Genomic DNA, 22496 nt, shown 5'->3' with positions numbered 1-22496 from the left:
TTTTGGTTTCAGCCGTCGGGGGGGAGTGGTGAGTGCGCAGCGAAAAATGTTTGTACACACGCAGTTTGAGCTGCAGCCTTTCGTTGTTTCTCTGATTATCGCTGGGAAAGGGAAAAAAAAAAGAAACACGCCGGCAGGTTTGACGAGCCAAAGACACTCACTGCGGTAAAGACGGGAACTTGACCGAGCGTAATTAGGCTCGTTTGCGTTGGATTATTTATTCGCAACAGATGGAGCGATGTGCAGTGTGGCTGTCGTAGCGCGGAGCCCTGTTGCGTCTCCTCTCTCGGACCTATCAAGTGTCGGTGACAGTGACATGCCGGGGGCCATCAGCGGGCCGTGTCCTGGCTCTGTGCTCACTCACACACTGAATGGAGGGAGCCCAGGGAACTTGTTAAATTTCTGCTATGCTGGGCTGTGCCGACTTTGACAGGAGACATTTTCTTCCAATCTCCTCGGGTCCTGTGCCGCCATCATCAACCGCCGCTCGGCGAGTGAATACGGCGATGCGGCGGTAATAATGTGAAAAATGTCTATCTGCCGTAATGCCAGGTGAAGGCAAGCGGTCAGGCAGCCATCCAGCCTCTGTGAGGCGTCCTGGAAGACTGGGCCGAGCCCCGGAGGGGTTGTCATTTATTTATCTGTCTGCAGTGTCTCGAGAGGTGAGGGGAGCGGAGATGGCAGAGGCTTCCCGCTACCAGAGGGGGCCGGCCGGCTCTTGAGGGATAGGAAATATAATTGGGTCGCTCTCACTCTCGGCTGTGGCACCAATCAGACATTTCTTCCTCTCTCACCCACCCACGCTGCTTGCACACATAGCTGAGGAGATGAGGCAGCGGAGGCCCTGAGCGGGGACAACCCCAAACAAGACTTGTCACTTGTGCTTACAGTGGCATTTATTTGATCCTCTCCTCCCTCCCGAGCCCTCCCCTCTGTGTTCCTCCTCCCGCCTCCGTCGCTGGCCTGAGCTGTGCCGCTGGAAACCCCAATGCAGCCTGGCGGGGGCTGCCCGGGACTGCTGCTGTGCAGGGCCAATGACTTTGCTGTGAGGGACAGGCCACCTGTTGGAGCCCGGGCGGGGGCCGAGCTGACGGAACCAGCGTAAGCGTCGGAGCGGCAGGTCGGCGTGTGTCCCAGCAGGGGGGCCGAGAGGGTGCGGAGACCGTTTCCACCGGCCCATCAGCGCCGCAGGGGCCCACACGGGCCCCCTGCGTTTTGCTACCGCGACCTACCGCTCCACCAACACAAACCGCTGCGAATAGAATTTGTCGGTGGGCGACGCAGAAGGTTGCCAACCTGTGTGTTTGGTGAACTTGCAGGCGTGTGTATTTCTGGGCAGCCGCTTGTGTCACGGCAGTCGATAGCGAAGGTAGAGCGCTGGAGCACATCTGTTTGAGCCGCTCTAATTGTGTGTGGAGCTATTGATCTGTGGTGGGTGCACAGGCGCCGTTCCAGAAGCGCTCGCCTTCCCCACGCTGGCATCTCGCCAGGGTCCCGTCAGTCACGGATGCGCGTGACTGCCGGGGCAGAGATTTACCAGTTCACAGAGATGTTGGGGTGGGCGGGTGCGGCCAACCAGTCTACACCATGTAGGTCTCCAATTACGGGGGGGGGTGATGCCGCACGGGTTCACGAGGCTAAACGGAGCACACCCTGTTTGAAAAATCTACCCATTTACTGGGCTGGTGGCAAAGACTGAATATAGGTCTAACAGGAACAGCACGACGTTGGAGACCCACCGACACCTTGGATCGTCTTGCTGTGCCCAGACTCGGTGTTTAACACTCTTTCTCTCAACTAAGCCCTTAATTACATTGCAGCTGATGCTCTGATGCTCTGGAAGTCGCACTTATAGAAAGTGCATCCTGGGAAATGTTGACAGTGGCTCAGATGGTTCAGACACATGCATTGAGAGGTATGAAAAGCAAACGCACCTTTTCCTTATCTGTTGAATGATTAGCATGGACTGTAGCATAGAGGCCCTTGGGCTTCAAGCACCAAATCCAAGGACTGACTCAAAGGCTGCCCGAGCAACAGACTGCTGCTTTGACTTCATACGTTTGCATACGTCTTATTCAAATGGAGACGGGAGCCGAGCTGTTGCTTCTGGTGGGCGCGAAACGAAGTTCAAGGAAACTGAGACTAACATAAAATTAGCTTTAGGGAAAAACGCGCAAGTTTTAAATGACACCGCTAATTACACCAGTCATCAGCGCTGTTTAGACAGTCGGTGGCTGGAGCGCGGATCCTTTTGGAAACGCGGACCGCTCAACGTTTAAGAGGTGCTCTAAGAGTGTAATTGTCTTGTTTGTTTTATTGACAGGAAGCTGGCTCGTTAGAGCGCCACAGTAACGAGCTGTTTAACCTTGCCTCCTCTCGTCGACTGCGAAGCGAACTAAAAATAAATCCGCTCCATTATATATACACACTTCAGCAGCGTCACTGCAGCCGACACAGCGCGAGTCAAAACCACCGGCCCTCCGCATGCGACTCGCCGTCCTCCCTGCTCATCCAGGCTGCTCCGGTGCAGAGACTCCCAAGGAAAACAAAGCTTTTAACGAGCACTAAGATATTCATTGTTGCCATCATGAACAAGCCCAGAAAAGGGTATTAGTGCTCCGGGGAACATTCTTCGCCTGTTGTTTTTCTTTCCTCTTGAATAATTTAAGGAGTTGCATGTAAGACAAAGTTGCATTCACTTGCTTCATTATATTTTAATCCAGAACAAACGATGCTCGGCGCGCACGCTTGGCACCGCCAACTACTTTTTACCGTCTCCTCTATTGTGATTTCTCATAAATCAAACATAATGTATTCACCGCCGCCCCACCCTTCTCATCTGTCCAGGAATTTGTGTTGAGAAGGTTGCCAGGGCAAATTCCTCAACAAGTGTCAGGTGTCTGATTATCAGGTAGGCTCATAGAAGAAGCAAAGCTCATAGAATTAACTGTTACAACCCATTAGGTTGTTATTATTGTGCAGTTACAGGGAATTAATCTTGCTTCAGGGCCTCAGAATTGGTCTTAACTTTTCACCAGTGTACTTGAACTGACCTCGGTTCAGATATTGACATGCCTTCATCACATTGTGTAATAAGCAACTATCACAATCCTGTAATAGTTATGCAGTAGCTGCAGTTGGCGAAAGCTATTGTGATTGAATTCCAGCAGTAACAAGGCCACTGCCAATGTCAGGTCACAGTGCGGTGTGTTAGAACGATCTTCCACAGTAAGTGTGAAGTCTGAGGCCATAAGGTGCCTCTAGGCCTCTGCAGTTGTCGCGTTGGCATTACAGTAGCTTGTGGTGGATTCCCTGGAGGTCCGGCCCACAGCTCAGAGCGCCCTCCATCACCTCCTCCCTTACAGGGCAAAGCCATGGCATGTCCCACTAGTATGTCATCATGGTTATTTATACAGCCCGCGTGAAGTCACACATCTGGGCCGTCGCTGACAGACGAGCTCAAGAGCTATGCTGTGTCACGAAGGAGGTGGTGGTGGTGGTGGTGGTGGGGGTAGCGTTCCAGTTAAAACCTTCCTGCGTGTTTCTGTAGAACAATAGGTGTGGATGAGAAGATAATGATAATTGAATGGAAGCATTGCTCTTGTTCTGTGTCTGCTAGGATCCACAGTCTATATTAAAGAACTGCTATAAATGACTTAGTCAACAAAGTCACACGACAGACCTCAGCGGCACATTGTATACAGTAAGTAATAAATTCTAGAAGCTTCAGCTTCATGTGTCGGGTAATAAAATGAAAGTCTGTCCAGCGCAAACAGGAGCTCATACTAGAGTCCGTGACGGCCAGCGTCAGCGAGGCCGTCCGATCCCCGGGGAGGGAGGACCGGATTACGTCTTCCAGAAACCTGAGACCCGGTGTCTGCGGAAGCAAATTCACTTCCCACATCCCGCCTTCACCGCCTTTACTGCTGCTGGAACGCGAGCAGGTTGCCGGGATGAATCCCTAAAACGGCCTGCGGCTCATTTGGGCTATGGTTGAGGCGATGTGCCGTTTGTAGACCTGTATCCACTGCTCCACGTGATGCATCGCTGCAGAGCGGTGCGCCGAGCTGAAAGGTCAGGTGCGTTCAGGGTTTAGAATCTCAGAAGCGAAGCCTGGATCCCCCGTAGTTCTCCCCACCCAGACTCGGCCTCAAACTCCCACTGGTATTAGAACAATATTTATTTGTGTTAGAGGGGATGTGATTCATATTACTCAAAATCACTGGCACAGTACGGGCGAGAGCTGCCTCTCGCTGAGCTTTTTTCCCTCTCATTAAAGGTGTCCGGGCCCAGAGGAGCAAACCGATGCCTACCGCACACTTCCATACAGTGCCAGCGCTGCCTGTTTCGCCTCTTTGCGCTCCGTCTTTCTCTGCGGAAGGAATCCGCCGTGTGTGGGCAGAGGCGAGGGAAGGGGTCACAGCTTTTGTATCGCTGCATTATTTAAGATCCTGCCGAGTTTGTTGTTTTTTTTCCCCTCTTAGCAAATTCATCCAAGTCAAAAGCGCACTACAGTCTTAAGAGAGAGGAAGAAAGGGAGAGTGTAACTCGTGTAGCCCGAGGTGGGCTATGACTCACCTAGACGTTGTTCAGATGGAGCGGGGGGTGGAGGGGGGGGGACACACACCACGAGTTCAATAGGAGATTCTATTGAGCCGTGCTCAAAGCCACCTTTCTCTTAACAAGCTGCAGTGAGAGGTGGTTTGCCTACCAAGCTTGCCTGCAGCTCTCCGCAGGGCGATTATGTCACGACAGGCCAGTCAGAGTGATGTGTATCTCTCTGTTAGAAGGCAGCGCGGCTGCAGCAAAGGCTCTGACTAGGAATATTATTATTATCTCCTCCAGGATCCTCTCCACAGCAACAACGGCGCCGCGTTGTGAGCGCTCTGGAGGACGCAGTTTTTTTGTTTTTTTTGAAGTAATCCGCCTGTCTGTTATCCTGCCTTTCAGACATTAACATCCACAGAGGCTTTTCTTTGCTACTTTCCACCACCCACACTGACAATGGGGCGAAGGCTCCGCAACAAAAGAATGACGCGGACGCGGGGACGGCGAGCTTCCTCGACCCGACCCGAGGGAGCCCGGATCTGGCTTGTGGCCGCTGACCAGCCAATCAGGGAGCAGCGAGCCGTATCTTAGAGGGCTATCTGCCATCGCGGCTGGCGGCGGGGGGAGTTGGGGGGGGGCTACAGAGGCGGGAGGAGGCTCCGCTGCTCTGATCTGTATCGGGGCCGGAGAGTAACGATGAACTCGTTCCGTGGGGAGATTGCTCGCGGTTCTTATCGCTGCCGGCGCACATTTGGACGTTGAGGAGAAGAAAGAGGCCACGCCCTTTCCCTTAGTCAGGCCCGCGCCGCGCCAAACAAAGCCGCCGCCGTCTCCCACTTTTGTTTTTCTCCCTCCCGTTGCCTTTGTCTCTGAGTTTTCTCTGTCTCTCCCAATTTCCAAGGCATTGAGCAGGACTTAATCAAAGAGCAATAGCTGCGCCACACTGACCCCTTTCTCACCCTCAAAGATAGCCTCCCCCCACCCCCCACCCCCCTTCCTGACGCACGGAGGGGGAGGCACACATGCTTTTAAACCACTGAGCTCAGATCTGGTGTTGCATTAATTGAGTTAAATGGATTGCGATGGTCGAGATGATTTGTCTGTCGGCTTTTATTGCTGCAATTTAGACTGTGCCTCATTGCATTATGCCACTTAATGAGAGCCCTTCGCTGCCGTTTTGTCTCGGCTCGTATTAACATGCACAGGTTCACTTCACGGGAGAAAGTGGGAACATGCCAGCCCTAATTTCCAACAATTTTTTGGTTGATAATCAACTGAAAGCACTTTCTCTGTCGCCGCCATTGACATTTTGTAAATGGGACTTCGTTCTCATTCTACACGTGTTCCTCACGTCCTTGCTGTTACTCTGTAATCAGCAGCGTTGAGATTGTGATTTGTGACCTCCTCTATCCCTATACAACCCCACCACCCCCCAACCCCCACCCCGCCAGCCCACCTCCATCCTTCATCCCGGGGCCCTTGCGGGGAGTTTGCGCTGGATCCTCTCCTGTGAAATATGCCTTGTTCTTTTTTCTTCATTTCTCCTTATCTGGTTAGTGCTGGCTGTGGGCCTGCTGCGGCGTTGATTTGTGACCCTCCGCGTCTGCAGCAGCGAGAGGTTTTAATGCAATGCGTGCCTCTGCCCTTCTCCCTACTGATGAAACGGGCCCCTGCATTCCCCTGATAGACTGCTAATTTGTATACTAAACTGACAGGCAGCCGTGATAAGGGCTAGCAACTGCTGCGCAGTCGGGTGGGGGGGGGGGTGTTGGTGTGTGGTGCGGCATGCAAGACGAGGGGTAATATTTTACACAAAGCTCAAGCCCCCCTGCTCCTCTCTCGGCATTCATTTCCCTGCCTCTGTTGCTAGGGAGAGAGGGAGCGAGAGTTGTCAGCCCTGTCCTGACGACACACACACACACACAGATATGAGGATGACACTTAGGCCTGAGCGAGCAGAGGTTTGCGTGTGCGCCGTGTGGACCCCCCCCCCCCCATTCTGCATGGGTACCGTACACTTCATTGTCATCTTAATGATATATCTGTTGGCTGGCAGTTGCGTGGGAGGCGACTTTTCCTGTATGTGGTGTCGTGCTCGCTGGGGGTTCCGCCGTCTGGCTGGCTGGCTTACACCTGTTCTGACACGCCGGCGGTGCAGGCTCTATAGGTGGCTCCTCCTCGCCCCGGTAATGTGCAGCACTGCTGCGGTTTGTAATAAACGACCACTCGGGAGGTCATTAAGCTCCCGAATTGTTACAAGGACAAATGCAGGGAAGATAATTAATTTGGTGTCTCCCATCGCAGCCTGGAAGCTGCAGGGCCACTTTGTATGGCTAATGCGCCGTTTATTGCTAAGGCAGCGTTAGCGGATGTCTGGGGTGAAGGGTGACGCCGGGACCCTGAGTGGGTGCTGAAAGAAGTGTTTATCATAGCGCTGAGCTACTCCCACATGAACAAAGAAAACCAGGCCGCTGCCGCTGCAGTTTGATTGATGGCTGTTTGTACTACACCAGCACTGATAAGCTTCTTTATGTCAGTGTTCAAGATCGTTGTGCGACCTTAAACCTGGCTTCTCTTTCACAGCAAACTAACATACTCAATCATTTTTAAACCCAAATACTTTTAGAATTATTCAAGGATTTCTCTCGGCAACAGTGAATCGGATCGTCCACATCTCGCTGAAGAGTTTTGCTTAAGAGGAAATATATGAGTAGAAGCCTTAAAATAGGAGGAAGCGCAGACCTTCAGGTGATAGTGACTGGAGAATGGGAAGAGAGGTCAGTGAAGGAGGAAGATGACAGTGATGGAACGCAAGTAGGGAAGCAAATTAACACAGGGGGGGGGGGGTCTGAAGGTGGGAGAGACAGACAGGCTGGCCCAGGGTAAATGCTGGATTGAAAGCTTGATCTTCTAGTCAAAAATGTTTCTTGTGGTCTTGTATATTTGGACCTTAGATCAAGAAATATATATAAAGTTCTAGTCATTGCTTATTCCCAGTCAGTTATCACTGAGAATAAAATGACCTTTAGTGTAAATACAAATGCATTTTTCCTATGGTTTAAAGACATTTATGGGCCACAGACGCATGCATCTACAGTAGCGACATGTTGTTCATTTCCTGTGCTCGCAGCACGCTTTCAGTGGCAGTTGCACTCGTGGGTGTTGCAGTTAGTCGATATTCGGCCTGCGCGCGTCGTTTTCGCACAATCAATCGTCTCTTACACTGCCTGTTAAATTGGTTCTGATATGGACCTGCCAATCACGGCGCGGGTTTCGCTTTTGAACGGGGGAGATGTCGTTTAAAAGACCTGTGGACTCACATTTGGTTTGTGGTGAACAAGTGTTAAGATTAGTTGCTCTACCGCTTACAAGAGTCTGTCAAGAACACGGCATGTGCCAAGTGACTCAGAACTAAATTGTAATTATAGTCTGTGCAGACATGAGCCTACAATAAAGCTGCTAACAGGTTTCTTTGTTTTCACGCTGCACTTGTTGGGATAACGCTACCAGCATGTGAAAAAAAAATCCTATATCTTCCAGGAAGTGGAAGGGCTTTACCTGCTGGACGGCGATAGGAGGAGACTGCTCCAGGTTGATCTGGTTTATTTAGTCTGGGTTTATCTAACCCCTGGCTTCCAGATTTCTTCCTGTGCGGATCATTTGCTCGGCTCTAAGGAATGCAGAGCGTGCACAAGGAGCTCTCAGACTGAAGGTAGATGGACGGACCTGGGATCATTTAATATAAAACAGGAGCTTTGGTGGGTGGGGGATTGTGGGTAAAGAAATTGGTCTCTCAGCAGTCTTTACTAAATGAGGTTAATTGAATGTGGGTAATTGCTGACCTTCCCGTCTGAGTGAAATCACAGCCTTAACTGATCAATGCCTTTCATAAATTTATGCTTGAAGGTCATTTAACTGATTATACCTCCCTCCCTCCCTCGCCGCCTGCACCGCCTCGCTCGCTCTCCCGCTCGCCCCATTGTGCGAAAATGAAGCGTGCAAGCTTGTGAAGCTTAAAAAAAAATGCAATTAAAAGCGTCTCCGCTTTTTAAATGAATTGGCTTGCTGTGCCGTTAAGTGAGAACGATGTGGACATGCAGAAGTTGCTAGGATGTTGTTCTTTTTTCTCCGCTGCCCGCTCCTGTGCTGTGACAGCAACTTCGTTTGCTTTGCAGCAAACGTCTCGCTCACCGCCGGCCAGGGTTTCTGTTCTCCCTCCGCGGCTCGTCTGTTATCTGGAGATTTATGCCGCCACTGAGTCACTGGTGTTCAGGGAAGTTGGGGACTTTTTAAAACAAACAGCGGTGTAATTTGTAATTTGGCATTCCCTAAATCTGGGAATTATGGTTCCGCGTGTGGCTCTTGAGGGAGTTAGCACTCTGGTGGTGGGTTCACTGGCCAAGCCCCGTTTCTCTTTCTCTTCCTCGTTTTTTTTTTTTTTTTTTTTTCTTTTTTTTTAACGCCTGATGAGGAAACGGGAGGATTTCACAGCTGCTGTGAGCTAGGCCCCGGCTGGGCCCTCTGACTCCTCGCTTCCCCCCGCGCTCTCACTCCCTCTTTTTCCTCCCTCCGTCCAGCACTCTCTTTCCTCGGGGAGCTCTTGTGTGGCTCAGAGGAAGCTGAATCATAAAGCATGGCTAATGAATAGAATAGAGAAGGAAAGCCGAGGCCTGCTGAGGGCCCTCCAGAGAGGAGGCCTGGCCCCTGAAGCCCCAGGCTCAAATAGCAGACAGCTCCCACAAAGGTCAGGCTTCCTGCGGCCCGCTCCAAGGGCTTTTTGGCTCCCAGGCAATGTGGCTTGAATTTCCCCCACTATTTTTTTTTTAAACGGTTAAATTTCCCCATTTCCTTTGAAAAACCTGGCCTTTGGTCCTCTTTTTTTTTTTCCACGTCTGCCTCCTTTCTCTCTCTCTATTTCCCCTCTGTCTCGTCTTTCCCTGTCTGTTTTTAATGGCACCCGGGGTTGCTTCAACAAAGAGAGTGTGAAGAATTTGTTATACATGACCTCTACACGCCACAACCGCAGGCAGTTCTGGGCTGCCAGCAGCACAGCCCCGTGCAAAAATGTCAACTTGACCAGCAAAACCCAGAAAGTTCTACAAAAACAAGCACTTCCAGCCAAAGCAGGGCGCTGCTTTGACATGCCTTTTTAAGAAGCACTTCTGTAGGCCCGGCCTTGTAATTGTGGATCCTAGGGGTGACTCATGCAGACTTGGCAGGTGAAAAACACAATATTAAAACCTAAATATTGGTTGTTGATGTTACTTGGAATACGCAGGATTTTCTGTTACTGTTACAGTAAGTCTGCTTTAATCTTGGGATCATGACTGACCCTAACATACCTGTTTCTACTGAGTTATAGCGTGACCTGCTCTTTTCTTTGAATCCCCCCCCCCCCTTGCCACAGTGAGCGAGCCCCTGAGCTGGCTCCAGTGTCCACTTGACAGGCTTCATTTCATCCCGAGCCCGTATTTTCCTTGCCGAGCCTCAGAGGCCATGATTCAAGGCTGAAGTTTCGCCGCTACAGCGCCGACTCTTGGTACTGGAGCGTTTAACGTTGTCCAACGCTAACAAAGAGGCTGTGTTGTAGCCTGGCGCCCTGGTTCTGGGAGACTGAAACCAGGGCAAGACCCAACACTCTGTCCTTCCTCTGAAGTCGTCTACTGTGGGAGGAAACAGGAAACATCTCTGTTTGTTCCACTCGACGTTCCACTTACTGAGACAAAACTAAAGAGGTGTTATTGACCTCTTCATACGTTTACGTCAGGGTATTGAGCGAGTGAGTGACTGAGTTATTATTGAACTGGCTTTGCAGTTAATATTATTTTGTGGTATATATTGGGCTGGCGACGGCTTTGGCAGCTGTTAAAGTTTACAGCTCAAAACCTGTGTTAAGAATCCAAAAAAATGAAGTGTACAAGGAATATTAAGGAACCAACTAGGTGACATCTGGTGATTCTTGGCTTTCCTGGCAGTGGTGCAGCCATTTGCCGTTCGATGCAGGCCTATATGTCTTTGTGAACAACACAATTATCATTCGTGGTTTGGGTGAACTCAGCCGCTCAGTCGTCTTAGGATTTCCTGTCTCACACGGCCGCTGTGTGACTGAAGCGAGTTGCTGGGGGTGTTGTGGCTACAGCTGAGGCGAGGCGTCAAGCGCAGACAGACAAACATGGGAGAACCGTAACGCGATGGCAGCGCAGGAGAAATTGGGAGGTCTTGGAAAGAAGAGGACGTCCTCAAAACACTTGTGAAGAGCGAACGGGGATGCCAAGGACAGCCATCTGTGTTTACACAATCATTCGCGTTCCCTTTCTGTCTCTGTCTCTCTTGCACTCGGTCTGATTCACTGTTCATTCTTTACATATGCTCCCTTTGTGCTGCGTAAAAATACAAGCGTGGCAGTTAAGGACACTCGGGCCCGTTGAGTGGGACATATGTTGGGCTCTCGCAGCTTTTTGCAAGTCTACAGGACCCAGATGAGAGCAGCGAAAACAGGAGCAAACGGCGGTGTTAAACAAAGCCCGTATATAGGCTGATATTACAGGCCGAGATGCATTTTCATTGTTAATATTATCTTCCAAGCGCGCAGACGTTCCGCTGCGCTGTCTTACACAATGCCAGCTTTTCTGCGCAGTTGCTGCCTTTTGATCGTGGTGTTTAAAGATTCCCCGCCTGGTCTGTGAACGTGTATGTTTGCAAGAGCGTATAGTGTGCTTTCCTTTGGTGCTGGCCAGAATTGACAGTTTAGTCTAGTCTCCACCGTGGCTGCATATTCCGATGCCTTTCTGCTGGTACTCGACTCCACTGCTCGCTCATTCCGTGACTGTCAACCAATAAATGCTCATGCTGTTGACAGATCATCTTCTTCCTTCCTTTATTTTTATATTTGCATTTTACTGCAGTCGAATTGGTTCAACATTTTAACCACATCTTCTTCATGGGCTGCTTTATGTCTGAAGGGCAGCACATGCGCTCATGTCCTTCTGCGTTAACACTGTATGGTCGCCTTACTGACTTCCTTAGTCTTTGATGATGTTTCCTTAGGTTTTCAGGTGGCACAATAGTGCCACCTAATGTTACCTTAATGGGAAAAAGCCAGACGGGGACCACAGTGGTACAAGGAGATCTTCTTGTTGTATCCCTTGTACAGTAAGCTTCAGTCTCTTGAAGCAGAATTCGGTCTTATAGCACTAATTTCAAAAGCATCAGTGGTTGTACTATTTTTAATATATAATTTTGCTGCTTTTTATTTTGTCTTTATGGACATTGGACATATGCACTAAAGTTGTACCTCCTTGTTTCTTCAGGTGTCTGATGTAGGATCGGAGAAGCTCTTTTCCCCTACTACACCTAAAGGTAAGAGCCGGCTCTGCTTCTGCCTTCAGTCTTCCTGCCACCGTCTCATTCATGCACGTAATAACAAAGGGTTTGAGGGAATGAGTGCAAACCTCCTGCACTCTAATCCAGCAGCTCCCATTCAGATTTAAATTGTCAGCAGCCATAAACAAGGTCTGGTGACTACATATGCATACATTTTTGCCTGGGTGCAGAGTGGCGTTTCTTGGACAACCCCACCAAAGGCTTAGCCCTCCTACATATTGGTTCATTAGAGGGGATTTAGAGCCTCCCTGCCACATGCTCCCACAAATGGGAACTTCCCCTCAGGCAATACAAGCTCTCTGACAGCAGGCCTGGACCATAATGGATGCCAAAGGAAAGGGAGAGAAAGAGCTTTGTCAGCCCCCCAGACAACATAAATTGTGTGTGTGTGTGTGTGCGCATTTACGTGCACATGTGTGAACCGTAAAGCCTTTGCTTTTGTATGTTCTTGCATGAGCTTATGTGATTTAATGAATTTGCGTGTCCCATGCGCACCCGGCCACATACATGTTTGCTGTGTTTGGCACAGGCCAGATACAATATAACCATGGAAATCTGGCGGCGCTGAATGCAATGATCCCTGCCAGGCCAGAGCGGGGAGAAAGGTGTCAAGCTGTTGATTCAGGGAGATGTGATCAGCCTACTAGTGACAGCTAGCAGCATGCAGACCACGTCCCCCCGGGGCAAGACCCAGAAGGAGGCCATTAACACAGGCAGAGGGAGAAGAAGGTGGAAGTGCTGAACAGTGTAAAATATGGTCAAACAAGGAGAGTTTGGAGGATCATATGTGGGTCAGGGTGGGGAAATAAATCAGCGGGCTTCAACGGCACCGTTAAAAATGTCATTAAACACGCCACCATGCAGTCTGGAGAAGCACATGTGTAGTCTATTATGGTTATAAGTCCAATATTTGATGAATATATTTCGTTATGGAGGTCCTCTGAGTGGAAAAGAATGACTGCTGGCCTTGTGATGTGCAGTGGATGATCAGCGACTTGCAACTGCCCTAAAAACCCAATAACCACTATGGTTAAAGTCTTCTAGGTGGCGTCCAACTCCATCTTTTCCCAAAAAGATTGCCAAAAAGATGGTAGCACATAGGCTACTATTGTCCACACAAACAGCAACGCCGGGTCAGCTGGGGAATGAAGACCTCCGTAGATCTTGCTAATGTGCGCACAGTACCGAGGATTAGGACCTTGGAATTACATGCGGACAATCCCATCAGAGTCCCTCCTGATTATCACACAGATCAACCTGATCCTGTTTGGGTAATGTGAAAGAATGGCACCAGATTAGAATCAGCCGCTTGATGACGTGCTACGTACCACCCAACGTGCGCCGCCTATAGTGTTGTTTTGAGCTGCAGTGGGTTCTGGGACAGTGTTTGTTTTTATCTTAGACTATTGTGTGTGCATGTGTATATACTGTGTGTGTTTGTGTGTGACACAGAGCAGCCCACAGGCTGTTTTCCTCTAGTTTAGAATGCAGCGTATGTGTCCCATTACCGGTCTCACTCACGGTCCTGTGGGACCTATGAAAAGCCCGCTTTCCTCTGATCACCAGGCCTGTCAAGTTGTTGGCTGCGAGACACTCAGACAGATGTACACATGTACAAACACACACGCTGTGGCACACATAAATATATAATGCTGCGATGATGCTCGGCTTGTAGAATTTTTAGATCCTGAACGCTGTTCCTTTTCGGCCTCGCTGCTTCCCCGCGTCGTGCTCCCTTCTGAACTTTATTTTGGTGAGCACTTACGGGTACAAACAGTTGAGGTTAGGTCCAAATTGCACACAGGCCCAAAATCTGTCATCTTAATGAAACGGTTCGGGGTTAATAGCGGAGAGGAAAGACCAACATTGTAATCAGGCAAGGCAGAGCACTGTAATTATGCACACAGAACATGGTTTTGGGTAAAACCCAGACACCCTGTCCTTCTTTCTCTCATCTTTACTTTTTCGTCATTCACAGACCCCGCTAGGCTGCTGACAACCTGTTATAGATGCACGCTAACAACCCTGACAATAGCACAGGCTCATGGCATCTGTAATAACACAACACGCCCGTGCAGTTCTCTCTGGATGCTCACCGCGCGCTCTGCTGATTGTCTGTCTGTGTCGGTGCTTATGAGGTAGGAAGGCGCAGCAGAGGCCAGGCGTTATCTAACAGTTATTGTTTTTTTGTTTATTTCCTGCCTTAAACCCGCTGCGAGTTATTGATTTCCTGGAGGATGGCATGTTTAAGTAAACGCGCTCCGTTCGTGGGGGCCTCTCGTATCGGATCGCGGGTCAGAGTTGACCCGTGTCGCTTGCTCGGAGGAGAGCGGGGAGCTAAATGTAGCCGCGGAGCCATGTGCACCACACGAGCGCGCCGCTGGTGGGCCTCGTTATGACATTTCACAATGCTCCGCCTATGGAGGCGCTGGGGAGTTCTCACCTATCTTTTGAGCATCTAGAAATAACCGAGTACACTTTGGAATGTGCCGAGGTTGTTGTTGGATGTTGTGCTTTTGAGCGAGTCCAGCCTCCAGGGGGCCTGTTGTCCAACGCCTCCTATCTCCTATCGTGGAGTACGAGTAAACAGACCGGCAGACGAACCTGGGGCAAGTTGGGCTAGCAGGAGAAAGATTGGTAGAAAACCCATTTCTGAAGTGGATTTGTGCCCTTGTAATCCTGATTAATTTTGACCCGTTGTGCTCATTTTAAACAGAGCATTACAGTAAGCGTGAACACAGCAAGCTCCGGGGCGAAACCAGGAGCTTAGCGGCTTTGGGAGGCTTAGCTGCAGATGGCATTTTAAGCCGGACTTAATAAATTGTTTCCATTAAACTTACCGGCCCACACATACTGGATTAGACCAGTGGAACAAAGGAAGGGAGAGAGCGTGCAGAGGTAGCAGAGGGAAGAAGTGCACGCGCGCGCGCGCGCACACACACACACACACACACACACACACACACACACACACACACACACACACACACACACACACACACACACACACACACACACACACGGCTGTCATTATGCACATCTGACTCTGAGGCCACATGGTGGGTGAAGAAGGGGTTACTGCGGTTTTCCAGGAGACAGAGGCGGTTGGACACGAATGTAAAATCCGCTCCCTTCAGATCTCTCAGGGATGTCGGGCTAATTTGCTTAATTGACACAGAAGTAAACAAACAAAAAAGACGCATAAACCATTTAGCTTGGCAGTGGATTTAGGGCTTATCCCTCTAACTGTTTATATATAAACACATTACGGCTGCTGTAGCTCAAGAATTCAGGGCTCTGCCCATACCCTCGCTTGTTTTTTTCAATGGAGCCTTTTTACTCCTATATCCATCTCTGCTATTGTGGGAAATCGATTCCTTATGGTGGAACGCCGCCTCCCCTCTCGTCTGTCCTCGGCCCACCTCGGCCGCGCCTCCATCCCCCATCGGCTCATGGCTTGCTCCCTAAGCTCTTATTATGTTCTACACAGTCCAGGGTCCCCGTGTCGAATCGCTAATCAACCACCCTGTCTGCGAGCCTGCTCTTTCAATAAGTGCTGAGTGGCCTTTGTTCCCTCGCTGCTGTTTGCTGCATGTCAATAAAGGAGCTATGGACTCCGCTAAGGCAGGGCAATAAAATGATCTCAGTAATTATTACGAAAGAAATTCCAACTGTAACAATAATGAAACCGCCAGTAAGTTACAGTTAAGGGCCCTATGCTGCATTTGGTTCAGCCCTCCACACAATGACCCTATTAGACCACTGGAACGGGATTATGCAGCTCACGCATATGGAGCTGAAAAAACAGGGGAAACAAACAACGCTCTGTACAAATGAGCAACAGTGGGGAAAGTCAGACACGCTGTGCCGAGAGAATGTGTCATATTTATATAGCACAACATTGTTATTTGGAAATGTAAGTTTATTCAAGTATTATTAATTCTCAGTACCACACTGGCCCAAGTCCATGTTTATGTTAATGTAGGATTTAGCTTTATTTAATACATCTATATCTACATCATTATAAAATATCTCTCTAAAAACGAGAACCAGTATTTGTCAGAGACCTTCCTGGTGTCTGATCCAGCTCTAGTCTCTTCCTCTTTTCATTAACTTCCATCCACAGCTACAGTACGCGCCCGCCGCTGCAGTGCAGGCTTGAGGGTGAGGGTGAATGAAACTCGGCCTCACCTGCTGGATGGTGAATGCCAGAGAAGGGAGGACGGCCGGTGATTGGAGAGGCGGCAGCAAGGTCAGGGGCATGGGGGATTGAGGGCAGCTCAGCCGTAGCGGAGCAGATGAGCGGGCGCGTCTGTATGCGGCCAAGCGGCTCTCCTCTGGCCGGGTCAGTGTAATGTATCACTAACCCCGGCGGCCAGTCGCACTGTTTGCAGCCTCTCACCCATTAAATAATGAATGGAGGTTGACCCCCTGACCAACTAATCAGCTTTTCGCTGCCGTTGAATCGGGATGGAGTGGAGGTAGATGGAGTGTGTGCTCGGCCGCCTGGCAAGCGAGCGGGCCAGATGACTGCAGGGCAGACCTATTATTGGGAAATCACAGGGGCCGCGGGGGCCTCGCACGGCCGGATTAGCGAGCGGCTTGGACGCGGAGCCTGGTGTCGCTCACCTCTAGGATGGGCTGCGATCTGGATGACGAGATTCCACTCGGCCTGCGGAAAATGGCCCCTCTACCGCGGGTTCCGCTCCTGTCAGAGCCCTTATGGTCAAGCATTGGTGTGTTTTGGGCACTTGTACGTGACTGAGTGCAGGGGAAGTGGAGCTTTGTAGCTGAATGCATAAAGAAACCCCTCCCCACTTGATTAACCCCGTCTCACTTGTAGGTGAGTTCAAACAGGGGGTCTCGTGTTTACAGTTAATTTCTGTGTTTATAAAGAGGGAACGGTGAGGTCACACAGGTAAACTAACACACTCGTCAGGGAGAGAAAATACTGGAGAAAGCCGAGGAATATGCCTTGTTGCTTTATTAATCTTCAGGTTATTACTGTTCACACACGCAGGACATCTTATAAGCTGGGTGATTTGTTTTTGGAGGAAGGGGGCTGATATTAACGCTCCCTGTATTGATAGTGCTAATGCTGTTTGTGCAGCCGTCCCTGTCGGAGAGATGAAAATAAATAGAGCGAGCTCAGCGGAGATAAGACACGTGTTTAATTATTAATTGAGCCATTACTGACAGAGATTGCCTTTTTTGATTTAAAGCAGGAAGACCTGCTTCGGGGACAGAAAAAGCAATTACAGAATTCCCAGTTTGCACTGCTGCTGCCCATCGTCTCGCCGTGCGCCGCTGCGAGGGAGGAGCGAAAGGAGGCGAAACACTCCCACACACACGCATCCTGTTGCACCGCAGCAGCCGTAAATTACTTTAATTCTTCTTCAATATTTATGGCGTTTTTAAATTACGATTACGTCGTCATGTACTATTTATGTCGCGGCCAGTCAAAGGGACCGGGCCTTATTACCCACATGTTGAAAAGTGGAGGGGGGGTTAGTTTGGTCTTGTAGGAGTCAGGAAATCGCGTCAAACTGCACCGGTTTTTACAAGACGCCTCTTTTCACAGACTGCCCTAATTATTTATGCACTGCAATTAGCTGGCTTGTAGAGCTGCTGTTATGTCACACGACCCCCTCCCCCCCCTGCACCCTCGTGCCCTCAACGTGCTATTATGTCCATTAGAAAAGCGTCTGCTCCGCACCGACAACCCACTGTGCATGAAATATTAACTTATCCCCTGTTTATGGTATCGGCTGGCTGATGTGCATTTCTCCCACTTAGCCGTTAGATGTCAGGACGCTTGACACCTGCCAGTCAGTCCGTCCCACTGTCGGCTGTCATTGTGTCAGCGGGCCCGTGGGTGGGGATCAGCTATTGTGACAGAAGACGGGAGTCGCATTGAAAGCTCCGCGAGTTGGCTCCATTGTGTGACTCGGTGTTCATTGACTGAATATGGATTTAGCTTTAGTTCTGCAGAGGGGGAGCAATTACAAAATCGCTAAAACCCACAAGGGAGCTTTTGGATAAGTTGTCGGGGCACGGCCGGCGTTTTGAACCTCTTGGGCCGATAACAGCAGGAGGGCGCCACCTCGCAGCGCCGCTCAGACGGCCTGTTGTGAACGCGTGCAGAGGCCATCGCCCTGTATCGCGCCAAATCAAGGTGATTGCGCTGAATGGCTTCAATGCGGAGCGTTGCAGCCTCAAAGAAATCTCCTATACACAGCAGAGGCCAGTGCTCCCTGGAGGCTTTTCTCTGCTTTTCCTCTCATCTCAGGTTAAACGACGAACTGCCGTCTCGCTGCTCCTCTGGCCTTTTCGTGCACATTTTTTTTTACTTCGCGTTGTGTTGTTTTTGCTGTGTTGCGCGTCATGCACTTTAACAAAAGAGGATCAAGATACTCATCTACATGACACAGCATGGAGCAGAGCAGCAGGTCACATGCTGTTCACATCCTCATTGTAACAACGTACACACTTAATTTCTAGACTTTGCCTTTTAGTGTCGTGTTGGCTCTAGCTTCTGCTCGCTGTCGAATGTCTGTTGTATGTTGAATAGAACATTGCTATCCCCTGTATCAAAGTCGGGTGTGTGTGTGAAAATGACAGTAAAGCCACATCATCTACAGCACCATACTGGGAGAAAAAAAACTCTTTTTCAAAATGAGTTTGCTCTGGTTGTGATTCAGGTACTTCCCACTTTACCACCTCACCTTACTATTGTGTTCATGCCAACACCAGTGGCTAAGGCGCAGCAGAGCGGAGGCGTTTACGGTGCTGGAACCGGCAAACAGGATTACTGTTCTGGATACAAAAGGTTGAGATATTATTTGATATGATGGGTTTTTTTTGTAGATAAGCTGCAGAGCATTACAGAGAACAGATAATTCAATATATTACTATTATAGGCACAGCAATCCTATTGACAACAAAGCATCGTGTTGAATCCAACCCTTCTTAGCAGTAGTTTTGCTGTTGTCTCGTTCAGTCCTTTGCTACAAACCAAGGCGTGTGTAGGATGGGGATTATTCACCACGAGTGAGGAACAGAGACCCTCCCTGACAATGGCGAGACTTTTTACCCACCCCTCGTTAGTCAATGCACTAACGAGGTTGGGGGGTGTAGTCCAAATAAATCCAATCTCGACAGGATAAACAGAAAGGGCTGAAATGGATGTAGGCTTCTAGAGGGTGGGTTGTGTGTGTGTGTGTGTGGGGGGATGGGGGGATAAGGGGTGAAGAAATCTCAGCGAGTGAACAACTCCAGAGAGCAGTTGTAGCACTCATCACATCTTCTGTCTAATCTTAATCCTCCTACTCCTCCTCTGGCGGAGGCACAGCCAGCTGCAGCGTGGAAGGCATTTTCATTGTTTACTTGTGAGAATACATGACCAGCGTCTTATCACTGCTGTCAGGCCTGAAACGTAAAGCGTGTTGTCTGTGATCCCTCGCAGGTTTTCTTGTTTTTAATCCTTTATTCCCAGCTCCAGTCATTCTGCCAGCGAGGGTGGGTTATTTTTCCCCCCCGCCCCGCGTCTGTTTGAAGATCCCCGCTCCCTGTTATGTGCATTTTAAGCTCATCTGTGTTGAGCAGTTCAGAGCCAATGTTGTTTGCAGATGAGGCTGTAATGCTCGTTGACAAAGCCAGATGGTAGGCGATTGTGTCCAAACACGACACTTGGATAATGTACAATCGCTGGCAACGGGACAATCGTCAGCCTAGATGGATATTACAAACATGCTTGTAATGGATTGGACGTTTTGGGAAGCAGTTCACTCAGGCTTATAAAGATGGGAAAACCGGTGCCAGGAACAGAACGGATGCAAAAGGCTTCGTATTCCGTGACGGACAGGGGACATCCATGCATCAGAGGAACGTGCCAGAGAGGATTCTGAGGGAGAAAGGAGATGAACCCAGGAAAGAAGATCCCAAATCTAACAGAAGTATCTGCCTGCCTCATGAAGTATTTTCCAAATATTTCCGAATGGGTGGTCTCTTTCACTGTTTATTCAGTATTTCTAACCACCATACCTTTCCAGCATTAGCATATTAGCATCCATGTTTCTGTCAACAGCTTATCAGAGCCACTTTGTCTAGAAGAAATACCACAGACTTGGACTAGAACAGCGTGTTTGGCAGAAGGCTGGCTTTGGACAGGTCTGCCATACAACCCAGCTATTACCCCTGAACTCAACACATGGCGAACGCGGTAACCGGACACGTGCCGCTGAGAAAGCGCTTGTGTTCGGCCCCGTATTTCACTGGACCTGTGCGCCATTAATCGGCCCAGTGTTTGTTCACGGACAGGCGGTAATTCGCTGAGACACAGGGGCCTGCTTTTTGGCCATTTCAGGAGTGGTTTAAAAAAAAAAAAGAAAGAACATGCACAGTGTGGTCTCCTCAAATATTCAAGCGGTCATCTGTTTGGCTGTTGTTCTTGGCTACTGGTAAATTCCCTGCACTGGGCCCTGGTGATAGGGCCCCTAATGGCCTCTGACGGACTGTAATGCCCCATTCAGCGGAGCATAGGCTCCAACCTCGCTGGCTGTTGGGTTAATGCTGCTGTGTTGAGCAGACGGACGGGGGTTTCACTGCTGTTTGCTTTAGGAAGAAGCAAGAGAGTTTGCTCTCAAGCCGCATGACCCTTGGAGACGAGAGCTCCGGCAGTCAGGCAGCGTCACGTCAATGTGTGGTCCTTTTTGATATGAGTATTAATGCAGTTTGGTTCGAAAAACTTTACTTTAGAATAGAACCTTTGTGGAATTTAGAGATAGAGATCAATACAGCTATTGCTGTCACTAATGATACAGATATTGACTCATCATCTGTTGAGTGCGGGGCCAGTGCTGAAGTGGCCCGGTCTCCTTATCAGCTGCTGCTCACTGTATTATGGTGCCAGGCTGCCGTAGCAGCGATCTAATCCCGGCAGCAGGTGCCACCGTAGCCGAGGTGGAGTGGACGTGTTTTTCAGGGAGGATGAGCCATCTGGGTCTTGATACTTTATGGTGCTTAAAACACACTCTCAAGTGTGACACTCCCAGCACTTACCTGTTAGCTGCACACAATAATCTAAGTGCTGGCTGCTAAAGTGAGAGAAAAGGGCTTTGGGGAGAATTTACAGGGTTTGATGCGGTGTGGAGCCTCTGCTTCGACATGGATTCATGGAACAGTCAGACACGCTCGGCGGTTTGATTTTGATTCCTCTAACTCGCTCTGTGTTTTTTGTCATCTGCAGGCTGAAATATGTCGCGCTGAAAAAGAAGAGTGTGTTTGTTTTGTTGCTTTTGTTGCTGTTCCTTGCGCCTGTGCCAGCCCGCCTTGCGCGACACTTTTCCGGGGACTTGTGTTGTTGTTGTTGTTGTTGTTGTTGTTGTCTTTTTTTTTTCTTGGTGTAGTCTGTTTCATCTCGCAAGTGATTTGGCTCGTTTCAGAGTCCAATTTCGCTCCTGTTTCACCGTGCACCCCAACCCCCCCCCCCCCCTGCTCACAGACATACTCACATTCACACATTTCCCCAAACTGACACGCCGCCTTCACACTCCAAACAAATCAATTCTTCCCTCGCCGCGCCTGGAACGCCACGGCGAAATGCGGCAGCTCGTGGCGGCAGCTCATAGCGGCCCTGAAAACGTGCAGGCTGTTGCTAATGTTCCATGTCCACCAAGGCTCAGCGAAGCCGGCCTCGGATTCCCCGCTGCCTGTGCGAGGGTGTGCGGTGCCGCTCGCCCCGTGTGGAGAGGGGAGATAGCCGCGTTTGCAGGGTTTATGTTAGCAGCAGGTCAGGATCCAGGTCTTGTCTCCATTAATTTACCTGACACGACTCCCTGCCCTCTGCTCGTTCTCCCCTCTCCTCCACCTTATTAACTAACCTCTCTCTTCCCATTTCTCCCCCAGTCTGGGTCACTTTATCCCTCTTCCCCTGTCATGGCCTCTTTCTCTAATCTAAAATGATGAATGGGGTCCAAGGAAGGACAGCGAGTGTTCACAAACCCGCTACACCCTCCAATTGAGACCAGTGTGGAGGCTTTTGTTTGTGTTTGTCTAACTAAGCTCTGTACAAGAGCTATTTCAAACATCTCCACCTCGGTCCTCCGAGTGCGTCGCCGGCCTTGACGCGTATTTCACCACCCCCCGCCTTTCCTGACGAATGAAAACAAGTACGCGATTTCAAACATCAACGCGCTCCCACCGCCGCAGAAAAAAGGCTCGTAGCTCATGAGAACGCAGCTCTTCTGGCATGTAGCCATTAGCGGGGGAAAATGGCAGCTCTAGTCTGGTCTTCAACAGCTGCTGGGTCTCCATCTGTAAGCCTAATTACCCAGCAGCACCCTGAGAGCAGCTCAGCAGCAGGATCCTCCTATAGAGGAGGCATTGATTACATCAGTGGCTCTATACCGGACAGTGTGTTTCCCTGGGGGCATTCAGATATGTGAAATCTAAGCCAAGGCACTTTAATGCGCGCTAGGCTGCTATCTTTAGACAAGTCGCCTCCTTGGCCTACTGCATCCATACGCCCTGTGAAGGAGAAAGCTTTGACATTTGGGTTAAACTTA

At 49.9% G+C, this 22496-nt stretch overlaps 1 protein-coding gene across 15 annotated transcripts in view; it reads left to right on the top strand.

The window, feature by feature from the left end:
• fbrsl1 (fibrosin-like 1) overlaps window positions 1–22496 on the top strand; it is a 230013-nt gene that overhangs the window by 185539 nt on the left and 21978 nt on the right. For all 15 annotated transcript variants that reach the window (XM_055511968.1, XM_029161934.3, XM_029161932.3 and 12 more), the window contains one exon: window positions 11859–11907. In XM_055511968.1, coding sequence (XP_055367943.1) covers window positions 11859–11907 — 49 coding nt within the window. The remainder of the gene's footprint in view (window positions 1–11858; window positions 11908–22496) is intronic.

The sequence above is a fragment of the Betta splendens genome, chromosome 9 (assembly GCF_900634795.4).
Source record: "Betta splendens chromosome 9, fBetSpl5.4, whole genome shotgun sequence".
NCBI classification, from domain to species: domain Eukaryota; kingdom Metazoa; phylum Chordata; class Actinopteri; order Anabantiformes; family Osphronemidae; genus Betta; species Betta splendens.
This window is presented reverse-complemented; position numbering and strand designations above follow the sequence as displayed.